Source organism: Botrytis fragariae (genome assembly GCF_013461495.1).
Source record: "Botrytis fragariae strain BVB16 chromosome Unknown tig00000050, whole genome shotgun sequence".
Classification (NCBI taxonomy): Eukaryota; Fungi; Ascomycota; class Leotiomycetes; order Helotiales; family Sclerotiniaceae; genus Botrytis; species Botrytis fragariae.
In genome coordinates, this window is record NW_023500992.1 from 997,036 (window position 1) to 1,019,068 (window position 22,033).

At 43.1% G+C, this 22,033-nt stretch overlaps 6 protein-coding genes across 6 annotated transcripts; 4 read left to right on the forward strand and 2 right to left on the reverse strand.

Annotated features, from left to right (window-relative positions):
- Positions 1-1,833: 1,833 nt before the first annotated feature.
- Positions 1,834-3,192, forward strand: Bfra_004320 (putative udp-glucuronosyl udp-glucosyltransferase protein; the record flags this gene model as incomplete). Its single annotated transcript, XM_037334726.1, has 1 exon — positions 1,834-3,192. The coding sequence occupies one exon, from the start codon at positions 1,834-1,836 to the stop codon at positions 3,190-3,192; it is 1,359 nt and encodes a 452-aa protein (XP_037193260.1).
- Positions 3,193-6,471: 3,279 nt separating this feature from the next.
- Bfra_004321 (putative fk506-binding protein 2 precursor protein) lies at positions 6,472-7,688 on the reverse strand (the record flags this gene model as incomplete). The annotated part of the gene is made up of 2 exons (XM_037334727.1): positions 6,472-7,128; positions 7,185-7,688. The coding sequence occupies 2 exons, from the start codon at positions 7,686-7,688 to the stop codon at positions 6,472-6,474; spliced, it is 1,161 nt and encodes a 386-aa protein (XP_037193261.1).
- A 2,910-nt stretch (positions 7,689-10,598) lies between these two features.
- Bfra_004322 (putative transcription factor cys6 protein) lies at positions 10,599-14,580 on the reverse strand (the record flags this gene model as incomplete). The annotated part of the gene is made up of 9 exons (XM_037334728.1): positions 10,599-10,849; positions 10,942-11,022; positions 11,087-11,214; positions 11,322-11,378; positions 11,495-11,518; positions 11,626-11,670; positions 12,656-14,232; positions 14,320-14,341; positions 14,420-14,580. 9 exons carry the CDS (start codon positions 14,578-14,580, stop codon positions 10,599-10,601), a joined length of 2,346 nt encoding a protein of 781 aa, XP_037193262.1.
- Positions 14,581-17,706: 3,126 nt separating this feature from the next.
- Positions 17,707-18,419, forward strand: Bfra_004323sb (uncharacterized protein; the record flags this gene model as incomplete). Its single annotated transcript, XM_037334730.1, has 3 exons — positions 17,707-17,844; positions 17,902-18,075; positions 18,147-18,419. 3 exons carry the CDS (start codon positions 17,707-17,709, stop codon positions 18,417-18,419), a joined length of 585 nt encoding a protein of 194 aa, XP_037193264.1.
- A 267-nt stretch (positions 18,420-18,686) lies between these two features.
- Bfra_004323sa (uncharacterized protein) lies at positions 18,687-19,509 on the forward strand (the record flags this gene model as incomplete). Its single annotated transcript, XM_037334729.1, has 2 exons — positions 18,687-19,236; positions 19,286-19,509. The coding sequence occupies 2 exons, from the start codon at positions 18,687-18,689 to the stop codon at positions 19,507-19,509; spliced, it is 774 nt and encodes a 257-aa protein (XP_037193263.1).
- Positions 19,510-20,178: 669 nt separating this feature from the next.
- Bfra_004324 (putative fkbp-type peptidyl-prolyl protein) lies at positions 20,179-21,925 on the forward strand (the record flags this gene model as incomplete). The annotated part of the gene is made up of 5 exons (XM_037334731.1): positions 20,179-20,194; positions 20,268-20,338; positions 20,445-20,915; positions 20,967-21,666; positions 21,720-21,925. The coding sequence occupies 5 exons, from the start codon at positions 20,179-20,181 to the stop codon at positions 21,923-21,925; spliced, it is 1,464 nt and encodes a 487-aa protein (XP_037193265.1).
- Positions 21,926-22,033: the final 108 nt, after the last annotated feature.

Below are 22,033 nucleotides of genomic sequence, written 5' to 3' on the forward strand. Positions count from 1 at the left end.
AGACAATTGTCTCTAGCATGTGGCAAAATGTACTAGATTATCACCCCCTCGGTTGACTCAATTGACCCGCAGAGTTGGGCAAGTGTCTCATATCATCAATACACAATCTACAGCCCACGATGGATGTATTTGGTTCTTCCGTGCAAAGCATTATATGCTGAAGTGACCGAGAAATAAACACTCTTCTACTCTGCTCCCAGGAAGAGGATTTCTTAGCCTGGTCTTTCCACAGATGTGCATGTTGATACACACTTGGTTGTTATAGCAATTTCGTATCTGCATGTTTTCTCATTGGTACGCCTTTTTTACTCCCATTTTACAAGAAATTTGGTATGTATAGCTCTCCCCGAAAAAAGTCCTTAACCTCCTCAGCTCATGCCCACAAGACTTGAAATACTCTTTTGCAAGCAACATTTGAGCAGCTACTACTCACCTTATAAGATGACATTGCACCTAGCCACTTATTTTTACCTCATCTTCATAGAAGATGTTCCCGTTTCTGTAGGTCAATTCTGGTCTTATAGAGTCTAGCATATCCTATCATATTCTACATGCTTTCATTATTACTTCACTTCCCACTTCATCATTGACGAACAACTCCCAGCCATATAACACATATGTCTCGCAACCAGTGCCCTAGCATCATCATTACTACAGAAAGTCGTAACTCTGAAGCCTTTATGATGCAATACTCAAAGTCTCGCACGAGTGATAGGGATTCTGCATAGGATTCAGGCTATCAAGTGCCATCTCAAATAATCACCCTAATGTTTCGGAAATGAACAACGTTTGTCATGGAATCTCTATACTCTATTTACTTTCTTCTGGGGCCCCAGCTAGGAGGGCAAGGTTATTTCGGCAATTTGATGATACTACGCACCCCATCCTCGTGGCGCGCGCGGTGCGGTTACTCTCACTATTGGTGACATCAGTAATATAGTGGATCCTATCATGTCGAATCGTAAAGTGGGGTCATCTCATTGGAGAATTCTCGCTATAATTTACAGATACAGCGTCCAGAGCTTCGAGTTGGGGTCTCTTCTGGACCTGCCCATTTAGCCACCATGTGGTGACGATCAATTGCAGACAATAAATCCTTCGATGCATGCAGTAGTTCTCAGAACAGGAGCTTACTTTATCACAGCCTTACCATTCTGACAAATCTAGTGGGTCATGCTTTGAAATCTGAGTGCAGCGCGGCAAGTCTAAAAACCGAGATGCATAACACAGGACAGGCCAATTGGTTGCGGCGTGGTAGCGATGGAGTTATGATAGAAGCTTTGGCCAGGCCGTTCATATCAAGCAAAATCCAACGACGATTTAACAGTGCAATTGGACAAATGGCTTGGCGACAATGAGAATCACTGCCTCCTTCATTCGCCGTACCAGTGTCTGTGCATGTTTCATCACCCAAGAAGGACGTAGATTATTGACTCTCACTATAAGAATCTTTTCAAGCCTATTCAAGGACCCGGAAGTCCCCCACATCTTATGCAGGTGAGGGGTATTGGCCAAAATGTTTGTGGTTGAGAATGAATCCATTCAATAATCTGACCGTTGGGATAAGCGGCTCTTACATGGGGCGCCATGGATTGGAATCTGCAATCTGCATGATATAACGTCAATCACACGGTAGTATTGAGCAACGCGCATTCGTTGTTATACGAGCTTGTTATGAACCGGGACCGAGTTGCTTCTATATAGCTTCGAAGTTCCTCAGTGGGAATCGTAATATTGCTAGTCATACCTTTGTTCACCTTCTTTTTCTTTGCCTTTACACGACGTCAACGTACTGAAAATACCGTTTCTCAATCTACATTTCCTCTCCTAAATATGGCTGAAACAATCAAGCCACTCTTGCTTGTATGCAGCAATCCCGTATCGGGACATTTCGCACCATGCAAGATCATAGCCAAAGTTCTCATAGACAGAGGTTACGAAGTAACCATTTTAACCGGTTCAAAGTTCGGTCCAGGGATTGAAGCAATCGGCGCCACATTTGTTCCTCTTGAAGGCTATTCAAATTTCGACGATTCCCCCAGCGGGATGGCGGAGAAATGGCCGGTTCGAGAGACTCTTCAGGGACCAGCACAAATGCTTTTCGATATGGAACATATGTTTCTTAATCCTATGCCCTCACAATTCCAATCTGTTCAGACGGCTCTGAAGCTCATGACGGATAAAGATCCAGGAAGACCAATTCTTATCATTCAGGACATTATCTTCACCGGTGTCTTCCCACTGTTGATGGGAGCACCAGGTATTAAGCCCACAGCAGTCATCTCCTTGGGAATCACACCCATCGTACTATCAAGTCCAGATGTTCCACCCATGGGATCAGGACTTTTCCCAGATAGTTCTCCTGAAGGACGCGAGCGTAATCAAGCCATGCATGCTCAAATGCAAAACGGACCATTCCTTCACATCACCCAGCTTTTCCACCACCAGGTCGAAGTTTGCGGCGCCAAAAATTCAGGTTTATTTTTCTTGGATGCGCCATATCTTCTTCCTGATAGACTCGTTCAACTCTGCACGCGTAGTGTAGAATACCCTCGGACTGATCTGCCGAAGACGTTGGTTTTCTCTGGTGGTTTACCAAAAGGCCATAGAGATGTGGTCAACACCACGCATCCTAGCTGGTGGGATGAAGTCACTACGAATGCATCTAAGAAACGGATTGTTTTTGTTAGTCAAGGAACCGTGGCACTCAATTACGGAGATTTGATTATACCCACCATCAAAGCATTTGCAGACCATGATAACACTATTGTTATTGCCGCACTTGGTGTCAAAGGTGCTTCATTACCAGATTCGGTGAAAATATCCAAAAATACCTATGTAGAAGATTTCATTCCCTTTGATGATATCCTTCCCTACTGTGATGTATTTGTTACGAACGGAGGATATGGAGGATTTCAACATGGTTTGAGTAATGGAGTTCCGATGGTGATGGGTGGTGATACAGAGGATAAACCGGAAAATTGCGTGAGATGTGAATGGATTGGTGTTGGTGTGAATTTGAAGACTGCGAGGCCCGATGCAGAGTTTTTGAGAGAGGAGGTGGAGAAAGTGCTTTCGGATGAAAAGTACAAGAAGAAAGTTGAGGAAATTAAGAAGGAGATGGAGAGTATGGATCCAATTGGCATCATTGAGACGCAAATTGAGGAGTTGGTTAAAGAGAAGAGTGCGTAGATAATTTGAATTAATGGAGTGTTTTTATGAGATGGAATGAGTGGATAACTCGTTGCTCAACCCTCGATCGATAACCAGATATTGATATATAAAGCATAAAGTAGAACTAACACATTACCCAATTAATCATAACTTCATCCTCAAAGTGATATTGCAAAACCAAACATCCCAATCCCAATCCATTCCATTCCATCCTTTCATTTGTTATCCTTACTTTCTCTTTCAAATCATCTCATCTCACCACCTTCACTTCATATCGTCCTCCCATATTCACTCTTTCGAATCTACCAGCCGAGATAGCAGTACCGAATACCCCACATCTCAACTCTTCTGTTGCACATCTAAAAAAATACATAGCTACCACTATATCACTAGCAGATTACTAGCGCCAGCTCAAGTCACCACTAAGCACTTACTTAACAAATACTAGCAAACATAGAGTTAACTCACTTGCATCAGATATGCAACAAAAGTTTCCAAAACCTCGAGTGAATCACTTCCCAGTACTATACTACCTACCGAGATACTTTTATTGGACGAGTAAGTGAATAACCGATGTCTTAATATTTTTGTTGCATACCTAAGAAAAATAGATGGTGGTATGTTGCTAGCTCATTGCTAGCTCACTATCAATCTTCATATCAATTACTAGCTTGACTCTTTAGCAAGGGTAAGAAAGAGTAACTCAGACATGCAATGATTCCCTTCCCCCGAGAATCCGAGTGAATCGCTACCCACCCAATAATCCAGAGTACAGAGCCACGTCCGTTAGACGAAAGAGTGAATATTCAACCCCAAATATTTTTGTTGCATATCTGTAGAATGTATAGATACTACTCTATTGTTAGCTTTCTGCAAGCTTCCTAGTAGCCTCTTACTAGCTTCCACACAACACATCCACCAGCCATCTAACTAGTTAGATTCAACCCTCTAGCGAAAGCAATACGCGTCAGACATGCAACAAACCCGTCTACCTCGTCACACGATAAAAACACATGTGACATGATACACAATGAGATATCATCTGACCTCTTGAGACGGGATGGGACGCCTCATATTCGATAGATACCTTAGGTAGTCGACTTTTAGGCTTCTAGACTTCTAGATTGCTGGCAAGAAACTCATACATGTCGCCGCGCAGCGCATTGCGTAGAAATGCAATAGAATTGACCGGATCCAGGGAAGTCACAACTTACAAGTGAAGTCATTTCTAGTACAACAGCATACAGCTAGATATTTCACAAGTGAGCAATCACGGATATGTAGATTTCATGAGATTGCAAAATTGTAGGGTTGAAGGGATAGCATGACACATGACACACAACACACAACACAATTCAACCACAAAAGCACTCAGGACACAGAAAGACAGACAGTAACGAAGTGTGAAACTGGATATCGAGAGAGTTCTCCCAAGCTATGCTCCCAAATCCCTACACCATCCCACGAGAATTCTCTTACTCCTTCCTCTTCTCCTCAAACAAATCAAATATCAAATATCAACAATGAAAATACCCTCTTCCCCCAAAACCAAAACCGGAACCCAAGCAAAAGTAGAAGTAGAAGCAGTAGCATCAAGCTCTCTTTCCATCTCCTCCGCGCGCCGAAACTCCATTCCCATTCCCACCACATCAAAAAAAACCCATCAAACTCCGTTCCCTTTCACCCCTCCCTAAAAACAACAACAACAACAATTCAAACACTCATAAACACACAACCCCGCACAAATCCCTACACACAAATCACAAATCGTCCCCCCACCTCTCATGCGCAGGGTTTTATCTTCCTCCCCCTCCACCCCCTCCTCCCCCTCCTCCTCCATCGGGCCATTCAAGAACCCTTTTTCTCCCCCCTTCCTCTCCTCCCTCTTCCCACTCATAATAAGATCCACACGCGATTGCAACGACAACTGCGTGACCGGAGGCGATGACAGTACAGGATATTGCATAGCCATACCCGAAGAAAGAGGACGCTGAGTATCTCATTAGTTCTTCCTTTTTCAAAGCGACATTCAACCAAAAAAAACTCTCAAAAAAAACTCACAGGTTGTTCCCACACGCTCTCCTCAAATCTCGGAGTCGCTTTTATTACCCTCCCAGGTGTATAACACTGCCCTGGTAACCGAGGAAAGAGATTCGAATCCATATTTCCCTTTCTCCCTTCTCTCACTCAGATCTTGATAATATCCTCGTTGAATAATCCTCCCAGAATTCTCCACTCTATGTTCCGTTCCTCAAAACGACAAGAGAGCAGCAAAAAGCGATTGAACACAAACAAAAAACCTTACTTCCTCCAAAGAAGCTCAGAATCCCTCCTTTATATATAGATTTTCGATTCATATATATATAAATCAACCCCCTCCACATTAACGCCAGGAAGTCGACCCTGGCCCCTAACCGCCCGACCAGCTTCTCAGCCACTCCCGCAAAGTTGGGGTAAATTTTTATCTTCCTACCTCCTTGAAGATGTCAAAAATCTCAGCACCCAGAATTATATCTCGATGATGAATATTAATAGTATCAAACTTTCGATGAAGAGCGTTTGCGAATCCTGTCAGAAAAGTGGTGTTGTATTAGGAACCGCCGAATATAAGGGAGGTGACTCGTTTAGCTTTTATTTTCCTCGACCTTTTAACCTTGAGAGTACACCGAAGTAATTAAATTTCGAGTATATTGAAATGTGATACCTCAATCTTTATATAATTCCCCCCCTCCAAATTTAAAGCCGTTAATTTCTTTATTCAAAGTCACAACTTCGAAAAGTGCCAAGTATCAAACTTGCTGTTTGCAGATCCGGAAATGTTTGCATGCATACCAACTCTGGGACGCCTTCATGTACTCGTATAAATATTAATTGCCAGCAGAACAGGTCTCAATGGATATCACCAGCACTTGCTAGAATTTATGTAAATCACATCACATCAAAAGTGGTCAGATTCACAGCCATTTTATACAAAAAGAAGATATTGCAATTACAAATATTGAAAATCTGTAGAAGCGGAAAAAATGTTTTTATTCACAGCCCCATACAGGACTAAACCTAGCCAAATTCACAAATCAATTGTATGTCATGCCGTGAAGACGCCAATTCATCCATACCAAAAACCTTCCGACCAATATGATGTGTGTCTATGTGTGACCGACGACAGAAATCCCATGTGCTAAACTCCTCAAACACCTTGCATAATGTACTCTGCTCAAGTATGTACTCAAAAGTCATATACCAATCCCTCGTATTAACAGTTGCACCCATTTCCTCGACTCAAAATGGCGGGGTAATTTATTTCTTCGTAGTGCTATCACTATCATCCCCTGGTCTCGAACTTGTGCTTCCTACTACCGTTGGACTACTCTCGCCATCGTATAGAGGATCATAGTCTTTATTTCCCGACCTCAAACCCGCACGTTTGTTTCTTGGTGTTCCTGGTCTAGTGTTTTTATGAGCTTTTGCTGAAACTTCATCATCTTCCTCCCCGTCAGACTGAATTCCATCGCTGCTTCCGCTCGGATCAGCATAGCGACCGTCTCTTCCCTCAAGATCACTGTCGCTATCTTCATCTGGTATAAGCTCATGATCAGGCTTCTGATTCTTAATGAAAGAATCAATGATGTAATATTGAGTTGCATTCATGATGACCGGGAAGATCAACATGACGAATATCACTTGTAGTGCTTCATCACCCTCTGTCCATCTCAGTGCCCAGTCTCCAATTCGTGAAATCCAAGGAAGGACAAGGAAGATGATGAGCACGCATATTTTCATACCCATCAAACCGATGAAATAAATTATAGATTGTTTGAACCACCAGAATGCTTTTGGTGGGTGGCCATAATTGCCTGATTCGATGGACTCGGGAGGATTGCCAAATGGTGTCATGACAAAAAGCGAAGTAAGTATTCGAAGGAGAAATATGAGTATCGGAATGCCGATGGTTGTCTGGAGTCAAAGATTAGTACATATTGAAGTATCATATCATAGACGAATACACTTACATCAATAGCCAAGTTCAGTAAATAGAAGCTGCAAGGATTTGGCTTATATTGCCCAGAATCATCCACCATTCTTTTTGCGACATTGCTGGCGTCCAATTTAATACTGAATTGTCCGCTCGATAACATACTCATCAACAAGTTTGCGATGTGAACCAACACACTTCCAACCACTTGTTTCGAAACATCAAAGAACCAAATTTTCACAGGTCTCTGGGGCCGTTCTCTCCATCTTTTGAACACTAATGCCATCACAGCCAATAGACCTAACGAACCCTGAACCAATATGGCAAAATTTCCAAGGAGTTGGCATTCTCCAGTGTCTGAATCTGGGGAATCGTCATCTTTTGCGGTGGCGAGCATTGTCGCTGTTGTAGATGTTGGATTCACGAGATCGAGCAACAATGCCGAAGAAGTTGCTATTGCAGAGGATATAATGGAAGTGGGAGAGATATCGTTGAGGAGAGTTGATGTTGATGTGGGCTCCAAGCCCGGTGGCGGTAGCATTAGCTGTCTTGTACGACGACCGTCGATATTCTTGAACGTGTATGGGATATAAAAGGTGTGCAGTGATATGTAGAACTAATGAGTGCTCGTCTGCGAAACCCTGGTAGTATTCTCTAATTGAAAATGGAATCAATATCGACAGTTGAATGTCGTGATGTTTGTAATGCCCGCAAACAGGGACTCTCTTAAGGTTATCTTTAGAGATGTGATGAGTGCGCAATGACCTCACTAGGCGAAGCAGATTTTATGGGAATGACAATTTATTGATTGATGAGTAACGGAAACAATCAACAATAACATGCAACAATGACTGATATATCTGAAAAGTATAAGACAATATGAAAGCAAAAATGTATGCAACAACACGACACAACACAGCGCAATAAAGATCTGAAATCAAGGTTATTTTCCAAGCTGATGATCAAGTGGCGGCTATGTTGAAGAGGATGTGAGTGTGAGGCTTGGATATTCTAGGCTGGGACAGCATACCAGATTTTCATCCTGTGAGCACAATTTATTCTGCTTATCCCGGTTTGATATCAAATCAAGCATTTTGCTACGCTCGTAACCATAAAATTAGAGTTTCATATGTCTCAAATATAGTATTTCTTCTCCACACGAATGGGTTAACTTTGGACTTTATTCAATACTTTATTATCGCTTGTTGTCTATGAGATGATGGGAGGGGAAATGCCATTTGATCTCCAAATTTCAGAATACCCCTTTTACTTTGCCGTTCTTACATTTGATCCAACGACGGAGTGCAGTGGATGAGTCGGCGGCTTATATTGGAATGATGTGAAACATAAGATGCATGGTTCCTTGTCTCAAATACCAGGAGCTTCTTCGTCAAGCAAGGAGTCAAACGGTCGAATAGCCGCATTGGTGAAACTGTTTGATCCGATTTTGAAAGGTTGTCGGGTAAACGGAAACAAAACTTGTGACTTTGGAGATGTCAGATTGGAGATGGGGTTTCCATGTCACCCACGAATGAATAGAGTTACGAGGATGGATTTGGCACTTGAAGATGGGATTGCCATCTCAGCAATGAGTGAAGGGAAAGCGAGATATCTGCACAGCAGGTACTACAGTATGCGGAACACAAGAAAATCTCAATATGACTGAACGGCACACATTCAGAGCACAAAGATCCGATACTCAGAACACAAGTTCTCATCTCAGTAAGGTATGAGCCCCTCATAATCATTCGTCAATCATTCATCAATCACCATCAAATCCCCATTCTAAACCGGCCGAACATCCATTTGTCCCTCTCTCCATACACCTCCATACACCTCACAACCAACATAAGCAAGTTTCCCATCGCCCATCACCGAAATCCATTGCACGCATGCATATCCAAACGCTCAATCAACCCATCGCAAGCCATCCCATCCCATCCCATCCCATCGCCGTCCCGAACAAAACCCTCCCACAAACTCAACCACATCGCGATATACCGAACCCTCCAATCGCCCCTTCCCATATACAATCGATCTACTTAGCACTTGGGCATTTCTGCAAATAAAACAATTAGCCTCCTATTCATCCATCCATCTCCTCTTCCCTCCCCTCCTCTCCCCTCTCAATTCCTTACCTTTCCACAGCTGCAAACATAAGTATCCTTATCCGCGCCCTCTGGGTACGCAACACCACAGCTACACGCCAAACCGCCTTGGTTAACGAAGATTTGAAGACCCTGCATATTGTTCTTGTTCTTGTTCTTGTTCTTGCTATTGACTTTCGACTTTGTATGTGTTTCTTAAAAGGCAGGTAGGTGGATAGGTAGATATTCGTAGAATACAAAAGCTTTCGATGTCAAGACCAGATGTGCAGTTTAGAAGAAAGATAGATACTTGATGAATAAATAAATACACTTCTCCGAAGAAGAAAACGCAAGCACCAATAGCAACAAGAAAGAGGGGCAAGCAATCATGCATCCAACCCTCCCTCCCCCTCCTAAACAAATTCACCGAAATCTCTCTCGTCCAATCTCACCCCCTCCCTCCCTCGAGCATCCCCACGTAACATACTTCGTGAATAACACATCCCTTTCTTCCCCATCTATACCCTATCTACCTACCTAGTCAACACCCCTCGACCAATCACCACGCCCCTCTTACCAACCCTCAAATCCTTAACTGTGCCCCGCAACCCAGCGGCAAGGAAGTCTCCGTCTCCGTAGGGAGGGATATCATAATCTTGTGATAAGAATCTCAGATACGCACTACGAGGCCAACCAATCCCAACATCACACATTTTTCCCCATTTCATCCATCCACGCAATTTATGCATATTCGTGCCTCGTGACCAAAGTTTAATGAATGCTCTTTATGCAAGCCAATCACTCATCCGACCGCCCGATATCCGATAGAAGTACGCACGAGCCGTTTAGCATTTGGTCTAGGAATTTATCGTAACACAAAGCAATGTTGCACGAGAATGAGATTTCCACGGAGAAGTCTACGGAGCTCGGAGAGCCTTTACTGGGCATTCCTATTCCCACCTCTATGTTGTACTCGGACTGAGTGTTATACAAGCAAGGTAGAAGGACTAGGCTGACATCGTTGCAAGGCTATATGGAATGATTTTGAGGCAGTGAATGTGTAAAATACGAATCAATAAGGCCCTAATGTAGCAATTTTGCATTCGAAGCAGATGGTAACATGTGCAACAATCAGCATCCAAGAAAAAGGAGAATCAGCCTCGCGAGTTAAATATCGCCCTCCTGAATAGAAGAAAATCACAATCTCAGCAGTAGACGCTCTCCCGTCCCCATTGCATATCGAAATAGTTGCTCTCTTTCCACAAAAGTGTAGGAGAGGAGAATAGTAAGTTAAGTTGTAAAGGGAAAAAATCCATGTAAAAAGCGAGGGTTTTCCTGTCCCTTCAATAAAACAACAACACCCTCTAACGCCTGAAAACCAATCCCCGCACAAGAGCGAGGAAAGAGGTATTACGCCTTCCACCTGCCATCGCTGCACCCTTGATTCCACGATGATGCTCCAAATGTTGATAATTTCCCCCCTTTCCATGCATAGCAGTTGTAGTAGGAGATTTCCTCGTTGTAATTGGTGCAGATTGTGTTCGTCGTGTTTTCTTATTCCTAACATCCTTCGATGGCGAAACATTTCCAACCCTGGATGACGGGCCCATAGACGCTGTAGACTCTGTATTAGATACAGTGTTTGGGCGGTTAGGGGCCCGTCAGATTGTTATTCGATGTTGTTCGCAGTTTTGAGCTGTTCTAAACTCGCTTTGCGAGCAGCGTATGAATCCGATTGATTTGAGTTGGCACGCATCTTTTCCATTTTTTCGGGTTGATGGTAGAGAACTGTTTACCCAAGTGTTAGTACAGGAAAATTCGATTGAAATAGAGACGCGGAGCGCAGACGTACCGACTAGGTATCGATTTTGGAAATTGAACCCATTCAATTTATCGCAGGCAGTCTTAGAATCCGTCACGTCTTCGTAGACAACAAATGCGGTACCTTTCGTGTTGGTAGCAATACCTTGACGAATTTGTCTGGCGCATTGTCAGCACATTCTCCAAGATCGAGCAGGTTCATCTCAATAGAGATTCTTGATGTAGGTCTCGCCTGAGATTGCTGCTTCCATTCCAAATATACATACCGGATCGCACCGAATTTGCCAAACAGATCAAAGAGTTCTTCCGGCGTTACGTTGTAGCTATTATTCCAAATATCATCAGCCCTATGCACCTCAATCTGAATTCCATGTACACCAAATCCACAACCCCATCTCCAAGTCTCCACATCTGCTCTTTCCTGCATCAATCCACATACCTTAGATTCTTGACGAACAAAGCTCTACAATCAGCACATATGTTAGCTATGGATTCTCAACTCTAGCATTGAAGAGCCGGCTCACGCGACCAAATACAGGTACAATGAACAATAAGCCCGGAGAGACATACCGATTAACTTCAGGAGCAAGTTTACCACCTCGATTCATAGCTTGGCTACAAATTCTCTTCTTTCAAACGTTACTTCCGCTTGTCGATTTCTAGTATTATCTTGATTATTGGAGTTAGGTTGATGCGAAAAAAAAAGGTCGTAGTATGGTGTATGTAACCGGAGGGGCGCACAGGTGGAAGCAAGCCTTCTTTTGTTCGTTGAAGGCTCAGGATTCGCGCTAGATTATATTGAGACTAGCGGCGCTACTGCCTTAGAAATTTTTGGAGTCGGTGAGATCTTGATAAGATTAGATCTTGTTGATACCTACTAGGTATGTTGGTAGGTACGATTTAGAAATTGGAAAGAGTTAAAAGCTTTGAACTTCACAAAGCTGGAATTGTTCTACGTATTTATTAAAGAAATGAAAGAGAAGGATCAGATCAATTCTTCTTTTCGTTGGCTATCGTTGGCTATCTCTATGGCCTTCGAATTAACCTTTCGTGTAGCTAGCTATTGGTTAGGCCATCCGCCACATTGCTTGACTTGCTCTGAAAGGGTATTGACTTTACACCGACATCATTCACATTCACAGCCTCAAAGTTAGGTAGTAACAATTTATCTGTTTGCATCGACTTAGGTAGTACTGACGATCCTCATGTTCTATGTGTTACACCTGCAACACATATCTTCATCTCTGCGTGTATGTTATCGATAGACTTCGAATATACACTGAAGTTTTATCAATGTCGTCTCTCTTGACAATCGAGTATAAATTTGCCACTTGAGTTGTCGCCCTTACCAAGGATAACCCTTTTATTCACATGATCTGTGACGGCATCAATTACCTTCAGATGTGGAGATTTCGCTCAGCCTGAGCTTTATACTCAAATTCTCATATCGTGAATACAAGGAAAGTAGCACCGCATGTGCCCACGCAGAGAACCTGCCCGGTGTACCATGGGCCATGTTAAGCCAATATTTGATGTCACAACACGTTATGATACGACCTTGAAGAAGATTAATTTTGTTACTACTTATGTATGCATTTACCATGTTATATATATTTCCTTGAAATCACCCTGCCCTTCCAAAGTTCCATTCTTTTGATATCCACTTATGTGCAGTGATTTGCCTTTATCAACTGTAACCTTAGTTCCCGTGATAGTAAATCGTCTCTCTCCAGGAACCCATCCATTCTCGTCAGCCCATTCTTCTTCTACATCTCTCGTAAACGCAGTTACTCGTGAACAGGCATCTGAATCCCAAATGCCTTCTCGGTAACCGTTAGCTTCCCTGAGAGTATCAATCGCTTGACGTCTTAACTCTCTATTTCGGCAATGTGTTCCAACCATAAACATTGGGAGTATTACGCCAAAGTCAAAGTGATACTTCCCCTCTCCTTGAATGATACGCGGTCGAAGTTTGGCTACATATTCCATGATTGTACCAAACTCTTGAAAATATGCGTCCCATTCAATTGCGTTGACAATGAACACACTTGCTACCTGTATCATCATCATAGCCGCCTGTATTTTAGCAAGGCATGCAGCTAGAAACTCTCGAGAATCTTCGCCAGCGCGTAGTCCTTTGCTTACTAATGGTGCTGCGATACTTTCCCATCGCAGAATTTCATCAAGATAGGTGGTACAATCCCGTCTAAGAGTCGGGTTGGTACTAGGTATGACCGCAACAGAGGTCCATGAACAGTTCTCATCTTTGAGATCTAGCCCTTCATCGTCGGCTGCATAGACGATGGGTTCTTCGTCATCCTTGGGTCGTTCTTCGAGGATGGTTTTTCTTGCTGTCGCTATCCAATGAAAGTTTCTCCGCATTATAATCTGCCACCAGTCATGGCATTCTTTGATACTTGAGAACGAAGAAGGCATTGATAGCAACAAATGATTCAAATCACGAGTTCGCAGCTCGTGAAGCTTTGAGGATCGACGGTCAATCACGCATAGTGCTTGAAGATCAAGATCTGAGAAGGCTCTGCATAGATCATCGTCAATTGTATGATCTTGTTGACAGCTGAAGGGCGGTAGGCTTTTGGATTTCTTGTCGAGCATAATTTCATGGAGAAGATTTTCTCCACTGGCAGCATGAGAAGCTGCTGTTGCAAGATGTCCCTGTATACTTTCGATTGAATACACGAGTAGGCAAGCAATGAGTGCTTTGCGGGCATTGTAAGAGCTTGGGTTCAGAGCTTTCCTCATTCCGACGAGAGCTTTACCATACTGATCGAGGCCATATTGACGATGTAGAAATGCCTCTATACCATTCGCCGTGCGACCTTTACTGAACGCCCCAAGGGCAACCAGAGCTTGGCTAACGAAAGGTTCAGATTCGCTTGCCTGGGGAATCAGCCGCTCCCAGACTGATCGATTAAATAATCTCGCGATATCACTAGCCGATGTTTCGCGGAAATATTGAAAATATCGAGAATCTTGTTCGTTTTCTAGGATGGGACCAACGTGTATATTGACAATGGGTGATCTTAATTGTGGGGGAGTTTTTACCATAGACAATCGATTCATACATTCCCGCGATGATCGTTGGATAACATGTGATGGATACCCTTCGCATTGAATTCCAGTCTTCTTACATCGTTTGCAAGAAGGTTTCGTTTCCTGTCATTCGTTAACACATGTCTTGTGATAGAGTTGTGGAATTGCCCCTATATCTCCTGGGCAATTAGTCGACAAAGTATTACATACATCGCATTTGACTCGGCGTACTCTAGAAATTTGGTATCAGCTCATGCTAGTATGGCATATAATTGTATAATCTTGTAAAATTGAGATAGGACTTGCATACTTGCACGTATGGCATCCCGTCTTGACCTTTTGGTGCTTCACCCGGGACTTCCTCGAAGCCTCACTTTCAAAGAGAGCATTGTCTGCCACCACGGTTTTAAGAAGTTTTCCCTCATCTAATGGTGGAATTGTCATAAACTTTGAAAGTCGAAAAGGCTTCATGATTGCTGATCTTGCATTGCAACATCATCATCATGGGCAACATATATCCTTGTATCCAGTGTAAGATTCCACACGAAGTATTTTAAGTGGTGTGCTTGTCGTTAAACAGCCTGAAATTCCTGGTGGGTCTTTTCTCAAATGGTGCTACTCGAACAGACAGGTCATAGAGGTAGTAAGGACGAGTACTGGGTCAATCGTTGTCTGTATCAATTGATATATAACCAAGCAAGTCAATAAATCAATATAACGTGTTGAGCAGGATCCAATTCATGGGATTCATGGAGAGTACTGGTACAATGCCGGAGAATGGAAGTCGAATATGTCGTCTCTTGCCAAGGCCATTAATTTACCTTAGTGTGTGTTTTCTAACGAACAAGGCTAAAGTTTAGTAACTACATAAAAGTTACTGGGTGCTTATCATTCTATCATACTACAGCATCAACCCCGTTGATCAATTATAAGAATTTCCTCTCGCCATAGGATCAGCATTACATACAGTCTTGAGAACATGGTCCTCAGGTTCAAACTCTCGATTTATCTTCTCTTTATCGGTACCAATTCAGCGTTCTGATGATTGTCAGTCACGAAAACACCCTCAATTCGAGACTGTATGCTTCGCCAACAACATCTGTCATTGCCGTTATGAGCGAAGTACAGAGTATAACCACAAGTCAGTGGAGTAATATGCTTATACTCTCCTCATGTACCTAGTACAGTCAGCAAAATCTGCTTCCTTTCTGTGATTAGTAACGAAACAAAATAGCACATTGCCACAAATCTTGCTACTCAAATCACAACGGCTATCCGTGTTGAGGAGGAGATAGACATATACAATTATACTTGTATCTCTCACTCTCTTCCTGCATCTCTTTGGTTTCTTGGGAATCCAAAAAGACCGGAAACATGTGAAAGGGAGGCATACCGAGAGATCAATCTCCGAATTGCTTGCAGGAAGTTCCTTTGGCCTCTTTTCCCCAACATCACCCGTTTAGACAGATGGATAGATGAATAAACCTACTCTGTCTATATCACGACTACGCTTGGAATATGAGCGACGGTATCTTCTTTTAGCTACCGATTGCTTCACTTGGAAAATGAGATTCCTTGAGGTAGGTATGGGATTCATTTTTATATACCCACGAGTTACCTATAGTAAGTAGATAACAATGAATTGAATCTTTTCATAACTTGATTGCAATCAAACGTTGGATCTTTTCAAAAGAGGATATTATACCTGCTCATGTGAGCAGATTGAAAGGTGTGCAAGAAGCCTGGCTCAAAGCCACCGAAGTTTCTTTCGTACGATTTTCAGACCTATCACCTGAGTTACGGATTCTTATATGGACGCTCTGCTGTTACATGCATGAATCATCTTTTGTGAGAAGGGGTTTGATTGTCGTAGTGATTACCTCAAAAATGTTTGCCCGAATCCTGGTATCATTGCTGCTTGTGTGGAGTTAAGAGCCGTTGCCTTGGGGTGCTACTACGCTTCGAAGCGGAACAGTCCCACCGTATATTTCAATCCAAGAGGCAATGATATTATGTACGAGCAAGTTAGGTTCTGTCGGACCTCTATTGGCGCGCACCTTACACGTCTCGCGATAAACTGTCACAGGCTTCCCATTTACCAAGGTTCCCGGAACAGTATAACTCGGAGCAGTAAGGAAAGTTATCGAAAGCTTTTCCAATCCTGTGGTGCCACATATCTGAGAGAAACACTCGTAGTCATTGAGCCGTCTCGTTGAAAGTCACTAGATTTGGTAGGGCTTGAAGACACAAAAGATTCATATTTGGAAGGGTCATATGGTCATGGAATTATGGATTATTGCAAGTTTTTCCGATCTATTGGTTTCAATTCTATATCCGAAGCAACTGATAATGTTCGACGGTCTACGAGAGCGCACGAGAACAGTTGTCTATATTGTCTACATTGCATGAAACCGGACGATTACTATTTTACCGCCAGCGACTTCTAAGAATTCGAAAGATGCCGCAAACGCTACATAAAAGCAGATCGCGACTTTGAACAACAAGAAGGTTTCCCTTTCCCAAACGTACGACTTGTCGAAGAGAGCTTTACTACGGGTCTTTCAGTCCTCAGACATGAGAAATTCAATCAATATCTGGTATGTTTACACTCTTCATTGTTTTCGCTTGCCTCCATCATTTAATTTATACGATATTAGTATCTGAATCCCAATTCTACTCAAGCAACTCATCTGTTAGACCAGAAGTAGCCTGGGAGCATTACGTTCACGCATTTTAATGGACGAAGCGAATCGTACAAGAATAAATTCCTAGGCATTCAAGCAAACGAGGTTGTTTGGTAATAGTCGTATGAAGTGGGAGCTGGAGGGAAATCTGGTCGTGAATAAGGTGCAACTTTCAGTTTCATCCCAAGGCTTTGGTTTGCTTCTAATTTTGCACGAACTGATGAGAAACTGCGAAAATCGACTTGGCGATATCTCTTGAAGTATTATTTTAAGTACTTTGAGACTTAATGCAATGATTCATTACAAATTGAACAACGAAAAACACGGGTTCGGGTACCAAATAATAGAAGAATGGCTTTGTTATAGATTCTGAAAGTTGAAAAGGTTCCCGTCATTCCATGTACTCACCAGTGCATCATCTATTTACATCGGCACTAATTAAAAGTACTGCTTTCCACAGTTTCATGCATCATATCTACATCCAGATACTACACTTCTCTTCCTTCTGTCATGAGAAACTTTGCTATTCGATCTTGATTAGTATATGGTCTATTCGCTTCTAAAAGTCTCGTAGCGACATCAACATGAAATGCACATTTTCTTTCCATCTCATCGCTATCCTGCATCCCCCATCTCTATTTCCTGAAATCTCAAACCATCATCCTATATCATTAATCATTATATAATGAACAAACTTCACAACCTTCTTCGCAATCCCCCGCCCCAAACCCGACCAACCTAGACCGTGAAAAATCTCTGCAACAACCAACTTTATCGGCCCATCTCCCGACCTCAGGCGGCGATTCAACATTCAAGATATATGGATGTAGACTTTTATCTTCATCTCCCGTTTTTCCATCCCCTCTTTAATAATTTTTCCGCCCCAAAACGAAACGGTAGAAGGCTGAGAAGAATGCCAGGTAGTACCGCCTCTGGCCTTTCATCATTGTCTTCGTCCTCATCTCCGCGACACAGGAGGGGTAGAGTTGCGAGCTCGGTGGGTTCGAGTGGGAGACAGAGGGGGTATAGAGGGGGTGGCCATCAAAGTAGAGTATGTCCATGTTGTGTTTGTGTTGCATTGTGGATATTGTGTTAATGATATTATTAGAGTGCGAGACGAGCTGCTGTAGGAGAAGTTGAGGAGGATGTATACGAGGAGGATAGTGAAGATGAAGATGTGAATGAGGGGGGAGAGAACGAGGAAGATGAAGATGAAGATGGCGAAGAGAGTGAGGATGAGGAAGATGAAGAGGAAACAAAACCTTCCCCGAGAAGACGTAATGTAAGTATTTCCACCTCCATTACCTATTTAAGTTTCAATACCGGAATACACAACCTAATAATAAATGGAAGGCCGAACCTGCTATCCCAGATAGAAGAAGAAGGAGAAGAAGAAGAAGAAGAGGTACTTCCAGTCGCTCATCTGGACATTCAGCAAAATCCTCTCGAGGATCCCATGGCTCATCGGGAAAGCATGGGAGGGGGAAGGGAAGAGAGAAAACCAAGAAGAATAAAAGCAGAAGTAAAACTAAAAGTAAAAATGGAGAAGGATCGGGGTTTTTTGGAAAGTTGAAGAGTGCATGGGCGAGAGTGACAGGGTCGCCTCGTAGAAAACGAACTGTTTGATTCATTGGCGATGATTGGAGGAATGAATTGAGGTTTGAAATTTGTCTTGTAAAATATCGGATTAACAACTGTACAACAGGGAGTTTGTGATGAGAGGAGGTCAATCGTTTGTATCTCAACATCCGGATATCCTCTATATCCGGTGACTTTATAAAATCCTCACTGCAACACAAGAACAAACACCTACAGCCGTGCCTATAAAGTATCCAACTTTTTTTGTCGTGACCCGAGTTAATCAACTATTTGTTCATTCGTCCAAGGGCAATTATGTCGTCTCCGAAACACCTTCGTATTGGCGTGTTCATTCCAGGCGGATGCCAGCTTCTTGATATGTCAGGTATCGACATTTTTTTCATGCTTTCACCAGAATACCTTTCAGCATGTGGGTTACCGGCCCCATTGGTCACACTTGGGATTAGTTGTACGATATACTATATATCTCTTCCGTCCACTGGGCCCGAAGTTGAATTGACGGCTAACGCTTTCCTTCGAGTATCGAAAACTACAACAGACAATGAAGTGCAGCCAGGTATGTTGGATATCATGATGGTTCCGGGACCAGATCCTAAAATAGCGTCGGACCAAGACACACGAACATTTTTGAAATCACACGCCGAGTGGAGGGGAGAGAATGGAGAGAAGGTTGATATCTTGAGCATCTGTACAGGAATTTTCTTAGTGGCCCAGAGTGGAGCTGTGAAAGGATTGAGTGCTAGTGGACCAAGAGCTCTAATTCCACGGTTGAAGAGGGAGTTTTCGGACACAAGATGGGTTGATGATAGGAGGTGGGTTGTGGATGGTAATATTTGGAGTAGTGGTAAGATTACGATTTGTACAGTATGTACGCGCAACTAACACGCAGATAGGTGGCATTACCAATGGACTAGAGATGATTGCTGCATATATAAGGCAGAAGTTTCCTAGTCCAGCAGCAGAGGCAGTAATGGCAATGGCAGATGTTGGAGAGAAAGGTGTCTTTTATACAAATGGAAATACGAAGGAAACGCTTTGGTGGTTATGGCAGATCTTGAGAGCAGTTGGCCTTGGTATTGGAAAGGACAAAACTTCTTGGCAGGGAAGACAGGAGTAGCATCATATTGTTTGTTGCTTGCGTGAAGCGTGTGACAAAACTCGAAGATCTCCATAGTGTTGTACTATTTTGTTGGAACGACTTATCTGCAGCCAGATTCTCAGGTTGTCAGATTGTGTAAGATGCATACCGAGATTGATTTTCCAGTGAATGTGACGGTGGAAGCCTTTTCTTCTTGTGGTTGATGTTATTGATATGATTTTAACATAATCGTGACCTATACCGAGAAGATGTGATATAGTACATACTCGAGTATCGAGGAGTATCGAGACTTCTCGAGACTTCTGTATTGGATCTTTAAAAATCTTATAGTGGAGAGCTATGAGAAAATAAACGTCAGTTAACCAATTATTAACCAATCAAATTGCATCAACAGATTGAGCGTTAACCCTCAATGGGTAATAGTTGTCACACGGTGGATCTCAAATCTCACTAGCGTAGACGGATAAGCTATCTTAGTGTGTTAGTGTGCCGCAGAATGAGAAAAAAAAAGTTGTCGGGTATCTTTTCTTCAAGAACTACCTTTTATCAAGACACCGCTCACCAATCTCTTCTTCTAAAATCTCTTCAACTCATCTCAAGATTCTTACTTACTGTTTGCTTTTTGAAATAGTTCTTTTTCAATCATATTAACATCAATTGGATCATCAATTCAAATTTTCTTACAAGATGCCTCTCCTTCCAGGTAAGTAAACAGAAATCATCTCGTCTGCCTTGTTTTGGTCTTGCAAAAATATTCATCTAACTTTGCGCTACAGTCGCTATGTACGGCCTTGAGGTCCCAGCAGGAGATATTCTCATTCCCGCTGTCCCAGATTTCCCAGCTACCGTAAGTTTCACACTGTTTTTCACTACATTGATGTTGCTGTTGCTTTTTCGGTCCTACCTAGCAGGCTTCAATGAAAAATGCAAACGCTAACAATTTCAATCTCTAGTTCCGCATTACCATGGCAGCAATCGACCCAACTGAACCTGCCGATGATGCTGAAGGTGTCAAGCCTAGATCAACCTTGAAGGTCATTCGTCAATCGAGTGCTGAGGATGATGAAGAAGACAGTGAAGATGAAGATGAAGGTTCGGATGATTTATTACGTGCTTTGTTGGCAGATAATGACTCTGGATCAGATGAGGACAGCGAGGACGACGAAGAAGCCAATGGTGGACCAAGCGACCCCTCCAAGTCCAAGAAGGCCCAAAAGCAAGCTGCTCTTAAGGAACTTCTTGCTTCCATCAGCAAAGACGATTCCGACGAAGAAATGGAGGACGCTTCCGACAAGAAGAAGGTCGCCAAGAAAGGAAAGGCGAAGGCCGCCGCCGAGGTCGAGGAGGAGAGCGACGAAGAGAGTGAGGATGGTGAGGGTATTGAGGTTGAGGAATATGTTCTCTGCACTCTTGACCCAGAAAATGTATGTGTCAAAGACCCCGCTTATGTTAAAATCATGCTGATCATAATATAGCACTATCAACAACCTCTCGACATCACCATTGGCGAGGACGAGACTGTTTTCTTCAAGGTCACTGGTACCCACACAATCTTCCTTACTGGTAACTACGTGATTCCAGATGATAACGGACACAACCACCACCACGAGGTTTACGACTCTGATGAGGAAGATGATGAGGACTACGATCTCTCTCCAGATGAGGATGAACTCGAACTCGAGATGGACTCGGATGAGAGCGATGAACTCGATGGTGCCCGTATTACTGAGGTCGAGTCCGAGGACGAGGCCCCAAAACTTGTCAAGGCTGACAAGAAGGGAAAGAACAAGCGCTCTGCTGATGAAATCGAGGAGGCCGCATCCCTCGATGCCATTATCGCCAAGGCTGCTGAATCTGAGGAGCCAAAGCTTAGCAAGAAGCAACAAAAGAAGTTGAAGAAGAACAATGGCGAGGCTGCTCCAGCCAAGGCAGAGGAGGTCAAGAAGGATGCTGCTAAGGATGAGAAGAAGGTTCAATTCGCTAAGAATCTCGAGCAAGGACCTACTGGATCTGCCGCAGCTAAGGTTGACCCCAAGAAACCTGCATTGGGCATCAAGACTGTCGACGGAGTAAAGATCGATGACAAGAAGCTTGGTTCCGGACCAGTCGCCAAGAAGGGTAACAGAGTTGGCATGCGCTACATCGGAAAGTTCACTGATGGCAAAGTTTTTGACTGTAAGTTTAGGTCCTTCCAATTATCTTGAGACTTTCTAATATTTGAAATTTAGCAAACAAGAAGGGCAAGCCTTTCTCCTTCAAGCTCGGTGCCGGCGAGGTCATCAAGGGCTGGGACATCGGTGTTGCTGGTATGTCAGTCGGTGGAGAGCGAAGATTGACAATTCCAGCACACCTTGCATACGGCAGCAAGGGTGTCCCTGGTATCCCAGGTAACTCCACTTTGACTTTCGATGTCAAGCTTCTTGAGATCAAGTAAACGCCATCGTCATTTGTATAAGAAAGTCTCAATCATTTCAGAAGTGTGTTTGAATGATTCGACGCTGATGGTCACTTTGCTTTTCATATCTATTGTACAATTTTCTCT